Raw genomic sequence first — 10,614 nt, forward strand, 5'->3', positions numbered from 1 at the left:
TTACATCATTTGCGAATCAAAGCTACCTCGGAACAACATAAAAGATGGATGTTGATCCCACTTACCAACTTTGCAATAATACTTGCATTTGGGGTTCTATCGCTATCCCATCTACTTATGTCTCCTATCGTTGTCATAGTTCACACCACCCCTTGTACATAATGTCAAATTGGGACTATCATGGATGACACATGTCAATACCAATTATCAATGTATGAGTGCACCGGGGTAAAAGTACCCTTGGGTAGACACATGCCCGATAGGTGTTCGTCTTCTACTTACATTTTATCATTGCATTACAATTGTGCATGCATAACCAATTCGGAATATTGGTGGAACGACCACTATGGAGTCTCAATTAAGTCAAATTTTATCAATACATATATATAAATATGAGGTAGTGCAAGCAATCATGTTTCCTTAAGACCTAGATTTTGATTGGGTCAAAGAAAAATATATTAGTCCTATGTTTTAGAGAAAAAAAATTAGGCCAAACTTTGTTGTGGTGCACCCAATGCTCTAGTTTAGGTTTAGCCAAGCTTATATATCTATCATCATCGATACACATACCAATAAAAGCATGTGGTATAATTTAGGGAAAATTACCAAACTTAAAAGTTACAAAGTAAAATCGATTATTTTTCGAAAACTACTAAAATATGCTTTGTTGAAGTTGTGTCTCTTAATCACATGAAAATTAAATTTAAAGTGGGGCATATATTAATTAATCAGATTGTAATTTAATTTGATTCATTCGAAATAGCTTCGATTAGATGCTACATTCAATTGATATTATTAGTCATAAAATAACCTTAGGATAGAATCTAGATTATTTGTAAGCAAATATGAACTCTAAATATAAGCATATCCCCTCGATTGTGCACCAAATCTTAATTTTAGTGTCCTTAGGAGCATCAATATAACCAAGCATATGTTGGCAATGTTGAAGGTACAAAACAAGTATACGTTGGTAGTTTCGGTAACTTATAAACATGCCTCGGTAACTTCGGTAACTTAAAAGCATATTCCGGTAAATTCTCCCTACCATTTCTCATTCACGAGATTTAAGAGGATACCTTTTGTGATCCACGTACTCATTTGGAGTAAAACAAGCATGCTTTTCCAAAATATCACGAGATTGGGAGGTGGCCCTTCCGCATACAAGTCAGTCCAACTCTAGAATAAACTAAAGAAAAGGTTACCAAAATATGTCTATATATATATATGTATTAGAATTCCAACACAAGAATGCGTGTCCCCCTCAAAATTAAGAACGCTTATATGATGTGTGTAAGATTATGGAAAAATACGAGTTTGGTTACTAATATCGAATCTCTACATGGTCAAATATAATTTGGGATTAGGGTCATGCGAAGGGTGCAAAGAGGCTTACACAGAGAAGTGAAAGTGAAGCATAAACGTACGATGTGGGTGCAAATGCTTCCCTGGTGTCAAGATGGGACCATGTGGACACGACAGGCCTACACATTATTGAGAATGGGAGATCTTGAACCATGGAGTATGAAGGTTTGAGGACATTGATTTCAACTAACTAGCCTTCTGACGGATGTGAACATTTTGTGATTGCCAAAAGCAACATGGACATTAAACTCTTCCTTTTACCTGTCTTTCCCTATGTCTAGACCAAGCCTTAGGGATGTGAACATGTTGAATCTCGTTTTCCGAGAAAACACATAATACAGAGATAAAAGCAGTGGTTAATTTCAAGTCATTTTTTTGACACGTTCTCCATTTCGTAATGCAAAGAAAGTAGAGCAACTCCTAATGTAAAAAGCATTCGAGCGCCCCACACTTTCACATACGTTACTCGTAACTTTCTCATCTTTCTTTTTTGTTTTATACTTTATGTGCTCTCCCTTGTCTCTATATAGAGACAACACAATCAAATCTAAAGGCGGTAGGTATGACTTCACACCCAAAAAGGCATTTTAAACAAGTGTGAACACCGGAGGTTGGGGGACCGAAGGTGAAGAATAATGGGAAAATATTGCTCCTTCCTTTCCCTTGTGGGACTTGTGATTTTGCATCAAAGTCTCTTTCTACCTGTCCTCTGTTACAATATGAAAGGAGCAACAAAGAATTGTTTTGCTAATGATCATGCCCAAGGGTTAGGCCTAGTGCTTTTTGCAATGACAAAGGTGTGAAGAGTTGAACACTAATCTAAACCCTCATTGATTTGAAACAACCCTTGTTTCCCATCGTTCTCCATCCATTGTAGCGTGAAAGGAGAACTATGTTTTCCTATCATCATATAGAAGGGTTATCCCTATGTTTTCGTGTGCAATGCCAAAGGTTTAGGGAGCAAAACTACAATCACATCCCTCCTCGATTTGAAACAACACTTGTTTCTCGGCATTCTCCATCCATTGTAGGATGAAAGGAGCAAAAGAGGACCATTTTTTTCCCAACCATCATATTCAAGGGTTATCCTAGTGTGTGTGCAATGCCAAAGTCTTTGCTGCAAAACTTCGATCTCATCCTCCTTGAATTGAAGCACTAACATGTATCTCCTCTCCATATTTATATCATAGTGTGAAAGGAGCAACAAAGAACCATTTCTCTTGTGATCATATCTGAGAATTTTCCTACCCTTTTCGTGTTTTCGTGTGCAATGCTAGAGGTTAGATCCCAACTGACTCCGATTTGAAGCAAAATGCTTGTTTCTCCTCATATACTTCGTCCCATCATATTGTGAATAGAGCAACAAAGGACCATTTCCCTAATTGTTATGTCCAAGGGTTAGTTAACCCGGTATTTCCAACAAGCAATGCCAAAGAAAGGTTTCAAGAGCCCAAATCCCAGCCCTCCCTGACTTGAAGCAACAATTGTTTCTCTACTCACCCTACGCCCATACAGTGTGAAACCATCTATATCCCCGCAGATTGTCGTGTCCAAGGGTTAGCCTAGTTCTTTTCCATGTGCGAAGGCAAAGAATTTGGGTGTTCAATTCTGATTCCCCTCAAACATATTGAATCATCTATCTTTCTCGATCATTTATTTTCATTCATTCAATTTATTCAAAATTGTTGCAAATGGAGAGAGGAGGAAAAGGAAATCAATCAAATCATTTAGGTTTTACAAATTACATGGGAGGAGCTTCAATGGTGTTTAGCTCCATTGTGTTTATGGTGTGATCTTCATCTTTAATATAAGACCCCAGGGTTACAACATGATGTGATCAAACCTGCAGAACACATTCAATTCTAGGAGAAAGATGATATGATGATGGTGGTGATTATGTTGATGGATGATGATCATATGATACCTCTGGAAATGCTGCACGTATCATCTTCTGCAACACTGATGGAAAAAGCTTGATCTACTTATCCTTGGTTTGATCTTCTGAGTACTGCCAATGGAGAACCTCTTGCCTTTTCCTCTTTAGATTTGATCCTCTGCATTAGCCATGGAAAAGCTTTGATCTATATAATGTTTCATTTATTTTATGTTCAGCACTAGCTAGTAGCAAAGCAAACTTGTGCTAATCTAGGATCTTCTGCAGCAAATACGGAAATCTTGGGCTTTTCTTATTGATAATCTCCTGCACTGGTTATGGGGAGCTTGAGCTACTCTTAACTTCTCATTGATGCATTAGCCATGGAAACCTTGGTATATAATGCCGGTTGATAAGCTTCTATATTGACAATGAAAAGCTTAATTAGCTTCTGCATTAGCAATGGAAAGCTTCAGCTATTCTGATCGGGTATCTTCTGCACTAGCAGTGGAAAGCTTCATCTATTCTTGTCAATTATCTTCTGCACTTGCAGTGGAAAGCTTCATCCATTCTAATTAATTATCTTCTGCACTAGCGGTGAAAAGCTTGAGTTATTCTTCGTTCATGATGATCTGCATTAGTGATGAAAAGCTTAGTCTATACTGCTCGTTAATGGGTGTCTACACTGGCAATTGAACGTTTGATAGATGATGCTCATTTATGACAGAATTCACCCAAGCAATAGAAAGCTTCCTCTATATTTATTGATGGGCTTCTTCATGGAAAGCTTGATCTATACTGGTTATTGTTGATTTTCTGCATAACAACATTGAGATTTGTGAATTCTCATGGCTGATCTTCTGCCCTACCGATGGAAAGCTTGATCTATCCATATTGATGATCTTCTACACTAGTAATGGCAGCACGATGAACCTCAATCCAGATATTCTATGCCACAAATCACAGCAGCTGCAATGGAGAACTGCAGATCATACGCCTGTATAAATGACAAAGAAGAAATCTATGACTCCTGGATAGAGATCTTCTGTAGAATCAATGGAAAGCTTGATCTATTCATTGATATGACAAATTATGGATGCTCTGACAAGTACTAATTAGCTCCTTCGCAATTAGAAATCTCAAAACGCAAGAGGATAAGGAAAGCAGTAGCAGATCAAGTGTTCTTCTAAATCAGATGCTCCGATTAAGCAGCTATGGAGATAGCTGCAGATCAGTGGCTCAATAATTATGGAAAAGATAGTCAAACGACTCCTCAACTCTCTTCTGTGCCTTCAATGGAAAAGATCGATTTCTGTACTCAGCACATCTTATAAATTATGTTTCTGCCAAGTAAAATAGATTAGCCCCCTTCATGTTGAGAAACATAGAAGCAGCTATGGATATAGTACTGTAGTTCAATGCCTGTTTAAACAGCAGGACTCAAAAAATAATCTTCTTCTTCTTCATCTTCAGCAGCAGAGCAATAATGGAAAGCTTGATCTATTTATCATTGCAGATATTAGAAACCATGCTTCAGCCAAGTACATTAAATTATCACCTTGTTCACAGTCAGAAGCTCAGAATCAGGCAGTTATCGACAACTTCTGCAGATCAACACCTGTTCGAAAGAGGAAAGCTTGATCTAATACAGACTGCAGATGTTAACAGATCACAATGCAAAGCCTGTTCATAGTCAGATCAAGCCCAGAACCTATGGGGAACTGCAGATCAATAAGGAAATTAAGGCCTATATTGACTCCTTTGAGGGAACTGCAGCTTCAATGGAAAGCTTGAAGTTTTACTCACTGAATATATTACAGATAATGTTCTGCAAAAGAACAAAAATTCTGGATCAACAAATCAGGAAGCACAAGAAGCAACTATGGAGTACTCATAGAAACATATAAATGCAGTGTGGGAGAAGAAAAATGACTTACAGACAAGCGAAGGATGGCATACCTGTGTTGCTGTTGTTGTTGCATGATTGCTTGTTATTATCTCCTCCATGTTTCAGCTTTGCGAGCTCCACCTGTGTCTGCATGAATAGCTGTAGTCTCTGAAGCTCTAACTCTTTCGTAAACTCCATTCTCTGCTTCTCCATCTCCATCATCTGCTGATGCTTGGCAATCTCTATCCTCTCATAGACCTCACCGAATTTGGCTATGGCTTTAGCGAGAATCTTGATAGGATTACTACTATTCCGAGGAGACACGGATGTTGTGGTGGTGGTGGAATAGAATCGTTTACGTTTGAGACGATGTGCTGCAGATACTGTGTTGTTGTCTGCATCTGCGTCATGGCAGCTTATGTCTTCCGCCATGACCATATCTGGACTGTGTTCTTTGGACCTCGACAAGGTATCAGTGTCTACGGCGCCATGATTAGGGTTCGTGTTAAGGTTATCGTTAAAGTTCAGATTAGGGTTAGGGTTAGGGTTAACATTAGGGTTCAGATTAGGGTTAGCAGGTTGAGCTAGCGATGGATGAAGCTTCTGCGTACTATGATAAAACTCATGCTTAGGCTGAATTAGATGGATCTGCATATGCTTCTGTTCCGCCATTAAAGCTTCATGGTCAGATTCGAGAGGACGCTGCAAAGAAGGCATTGGGGTGCCTGTAGCAGAAGAAGGAAGAGCAGAAGAAGATGGCATAATCTGGCGCAGAGCAGAAGAAGGAGAAGGATTAGGCTGTGCACTCTGGTTCTGAAGCTTCGATGATGGAGAAAGCTTTTTTAGCAATGGCTTCTTTGTCGAGGTTCCTATTAATTCATCGAGCTGCTCAAAGAATGTCCATTTACTGGGCCCTCCTCCTGTCAGGATCTTACTCTTCTCGAGCTTATACTTCTTCTTCAATGTATCAAGCCGATTCTTACACTGAACATCAGTCTTTGGAGCTTTAATGGCGCCATTGAAGCTGCAGCGGGTGTTCACACAGTCTGCAACCTCCTTCCAGTGCTTCTGTTTCAGGTTACCCCGATTCAGCTCCACATATCTATCGCCCCATGCCTTGATGAGAGTAAGAGTAGCCCCTTCACTCCAGCAATCATCACGAGAGTGACGGTCAGGGATAGCTGAAATTACTGCAGAATTCTGCACGTTTAATGGAGTTGCATCGATAGGAAGAGCTAGTATTGTTTTGACAGTAGCAGGAGGAGGAGGGGGAGGGGGAGGGGGAGGAGATGATGAAGAAGAGAGATGGAGGGAGAGAAGACGTTGCTGCTGGTTAGGGTGAAACTGAAGAAGAGGGATAGCAGTGGCTATGGGGGCAGAATTACTAGCAGACGAATTAACAGGTATAATTGCAGTGGACGAATTAGGCATCATATTACTAACTGCAGCAGAATTAGCTGAAGAAATTCCTACAGGTATACTTGTGGCTATGGCGGAATTAGCTGAACTAGAACTTACAGGGACAGCAGTGGCTGTACTACTTACAGCAGAAGCTACAGGAGGAGTGATGGAGGAGGAGGTAGGAGGTATGGAAGCCACAGGAAGATGATTCGTGAGTGCAGTAGAATTAGGGTTTTCGCTGTTGTTATCACTGCTACTGTCACTGCTCGTGGAAGAGTCTGCAGAATTTTCATGGTGGTCGTGTTTCTGCTGCTGTTGATGATGGTGGTGGTGAAGAAGAAGACGGCCTGTATGGCCATGGCTATGGCCATGGTGGTGGTGGTGGTGGTGGTCATCTTCGATGTTATTATTCGATAAGGGTGGATGAGGAGAAGCTGCCATGGAAGCTTCGATTTTGGCCGGATCTGATCAGATCAAGAAGAAAAAGGAAGGGATTTTGACTGCAGAATCCTGGATCTCTACAATGAAAAGCTTCGAATTTTCCTGGAAAGCAGAAGAAGAAAGAGGGAAATTCTGCGAGAAACCTTCAACACAGATATGGAAGCTCGGAGGGATTTAGCAGGAGGAGGAAATTGGGGGGGGGGGGGGATTTTGAGAGAGCAAAACCTTCTTTTATGATGGTGATCTCTCTGTTGCTTCTTCTGTTCCTCCTCTTTCTTCTTCTTCTTCTTCGTCTTCTTCAGTTTCTGACAGAAGCTTTCTTCGATGAAGGAAGGATCTATACGTTCTTCTTCTTCCACTTCATTTCAGAGAAACTTTCTATGCGAGAAATCTCTCTTCTCTTCTTCAATCTTCTCTGTTTCTTCTTCTTCTTCTTCTATTTCTTCTTCTTCGATCTTCTCTGTTTCTTCTTCTTCTTCTTCAATCTCCTCTGTTTCTGCTGTTTCTGCGTCAATTTTTTCTCTGTTTCTCCACCGTCTTCCTTCAGCTTTCTGTGATTTCTTCTGCTTCTCTCTCTCTCTCTCTCTCTCTCTCTCTCTCTTTCTCTCTGCGTCCAATTTCCTCTGTTTTCTTTCTTCTGCTCCAAATTCCTCTCTGTTTCTCCTTCTTCTTCTGCCTCTCTCTGTTTCTTCTTCCCCCTCCCTTCTGGTTTTCTGATGCCCCCGAGCTTTAGCCGGCCGGCGGCTTCTTTACGTCGCCGTTACTACTAACGGCCGCTTAACGGCAGGCAGGCGTGCCACTCACTTCTACTGTCTGTGTGTGTGTGTGTGTGTTCACTCACTCACACACTTGCTTTCTTTGTCAAAACTTTTGGTAGGTGTCTCGAGAGGGCTCGACTGGTTCACATGAGTTCACACATGAGCTCATAGACTACATATGGATGATGATGGATCAATCCATCAATATGTTATGTATGTATATATATACATATTTATTTATTTATTTATTTATATGTAATGCAAGCCTCGATTGATCACACACGGTTCGGCTTGTCTGAGGTCCACGACATGGATGGCCCCCATATGTAGACATGCAAGAAGACCCTGGGGACGCATGAACCCGATGGTAGCACGCAATCCGGTCGATACTTCGACCCCCCCCCCCCCCCCCCCCCCAAGTGTGTCCCTCCATAACTCGACGAGCACACCGATATATATGCCTTATGGGAGGGGGCAGAGAGGCTCGCTTGTTTACTTACCTGAGTAACACCACACACAAAAAAGCACAACAATATGCATTAGTAGGCTCATTTGGCATGATGGGGAAGGCAAGTAGGAATCATGTAACTAACTGCATTATTTTGCTGCTTCGTGAGCGTTCTAGCAATGCACTCTCGTTTTTTCAGGGCCTTCTGCAAACAAAGACGGTTTAGCTATAGGAAAAGTGTGCGCGAAGAGCCTAAGAGAGTTTTGGTAGACAACGACAACAATAGGAGGGGGGGGAATAGAAACAAACATATGCATTACTTTCTTTGTAAAAGCAATGGATGGATATAAGTGGTGGGGTTAGCTAGGAGTGTTTGTTGAGGATAAGGCATGAGGATAGCCGATGCAGGAAAATTAATAATAATAAGATTAAAAATTTTAGTTCTTGGATTTTTCTTCTCTTTCTCTTCCCTTCTCTCGTTTCTCCGGATCCCTCACTCACTACGTGTCAACTCTTGGCATGAAATGTTTCTATGTGGTTTCACATTCCTAGCTTGGCTAGCAGAGTCGCATCCCACTATTATTGTGAACGTGTCGTGTTTGAACCACTTTTCAGGCTCAATCAACCAACCAACCACCTCTCCCTTCCACTAGTTTGCTCATTCGGTTTCACCACTCGGTCATCGGGTATCCATGTTTATGCACTGAGCTCTTAGAATAGTGTGTGAATATTTGACTACATCTAGCACTTCGCCCACAGAAGCTTGAGCCATGGCCCTGCTTTTTCTCGCAACCAACCGGCACAATGATAGGCCATGTTCACGTGTCGAGCAAGGTAAGGTTTTTATGGATGTTAAGGTTGGAATGTAGGACGGAGTGCAATAACGTGTAATCATGAAGGTACATAAAGGCTTTTCTACCATTTGCTCACAAATCAAGATGCATGTAAAAGGCATGGAATAGGCACCGTATCGAAATACAACTAATTTGTGGAGGAGGCGTACCTTTTGAGTTTCATCAAACCAACAAACTCATTCCTACTACTTACATAAGAATAAGACAATGCATTATAAACCATCCTCGTTCCTAATTGTCTATGTTACCTCTTGATGATTGCTTGGTCAACTTAGCCGAATCGTTGAGTGTTTGCACACAAAAGGGGATCGTAAAAGGAAAATGTATTCCTACACGCTCTGCCTAAGAATCTCTCTCCCACGCGTGTGCAATATAGCACTTCAAAGTTAGTTGTTTGTTTCTTGTTTACAACACTATATACTTTCGTTGCATATTGACTAAATACTATTCAACCTTTGTGAACTTGCCTCAAGAATGGGTTATCTTCAACCCAATAATACATTTAAGCAAATTATATGCGCACAATTATTGTGTAATGTTTTAGACTTGATTGGGAAATGAATCAATTATCAAATGACTGAGTAGATTACAAAACAAATATAATTAAGAGTGATTAAATCACATTGTTCTCACATAAACAATTAGGATTGATCAAATTAAACCCAATATTAATCAATAACCTCTAAAGTTTTGCGGCGGTGGATGTTTGAATAGAGTTTTTGGTCTTGCGCATGGTTAAGGGTGTCTTTCTTTGCTATAAATGTTGGTGTCAAGTGTAGCATATTACAAGGTGGCTTGGTTTGTTATGGTAAATAGGCTAGATATTAAAGACTTGCAATGAGATAAGAGGGCACGGTTTCAACAATTCAAGCAAGGATGTTGCCAACAAAAATGGTTTACAATATACATGCTTTGTGGTTGTTAGCATAAAGTTAACCAACGAAAGGTACACGAATTTTCACGTGCTATTAATTGTAACAATTTCGAAATCGGAAGAGATAGTACTTTGTTGTGAAAGTTATGTCTTGAATAGAAGGATGGTGAATCAAGATCATTGTAGAGGAGAGATGTTATTTTATCATGTTGTGCAACAAATCAAGTGGCCCAAGAGAGAGGAGAGCCATTCTTGCCAAATATTTCTACCTCACAATAACTAGATTTTACATTCCACACATCAAGCATTCTAAAAAAAGGTTGACCATATATTGGACTTTAATCTTGCCTCATGTCCTAAACGATTGTCAATGTTCCCTTGATTTGCAAGTTTATCATTTGTGGCAATTCATTGGGGAAACTTTGGTACGCTAAGCGTGGTTCCTCAATATGCATATGATGATCAGAAACAAATCAGAATTTTAAGGTTTATTAGATGAGTGCAAGTACTTGACATTCACGAAATCAACTTAGTACATTCCCCTAAAACAAACATTGCCAACATCAAAGCCAATTTTAGCGGAGGTTACTTATAGACAAAAGAAAATGAACTCGACAAGGGATGTAGTAACAAGGAAGAACATATCCCTATGTTTTCAAACCAATCCTTAAAGCCCATGTTTTCTTGTGCTTTCCTTTACATGATAAACCATCAT

At 40.2% G+C, this 10,614-nt stretch overlaps 1 protein-coding gene across 1 annotated transcript; it reads right to left on the minus strand.

Moving 5' to 3' along the window:
- Positions 1–3,064: 3,064 nt before the first annotated feature.
- LOC147860919 (uncharacterized) lies at positions 3,065–7,289 on the minus strand. Its single transcript, XM_087323299.1, has 2 exons — positions 5,195–7,289; positions 3,065–5,063 (listed from the first exon to the last, which is right to left on the minus strand). Exons 1-2 carry the CDS (start codon positions 6,963–6,965, stop codon positions 5,050–5,052), a joined length of 1,785 nt encoding a protein of 594 aa, XP_087179425.1. The 5' UTR covers positions 6,966–7,289; the 3' UTR covers positions 3,065–5,049.
- Positions 7,290–10,614: the final 3,325 nt, after the last annotated feature.

The sequence above is a fragment of the Azolla caroliniana genome, unplaced genomic scaffold (genome assembly GCF_043228905.1).
Source record: "Azolla caroliniana isolate FFs.n. ecotype wild unplaced genomic scaffold, voAzoCaro1.0.p SCAF_8, whole genome shotgun sequence".
Classification (NCBI taxonomy): domain Eukaryota; kingdom Viridiplantae; phylum Streptophyta; class Polypodiopsida; order Salviniales; family Salviniaceae; genus Azolla; species Azolla caroliniana.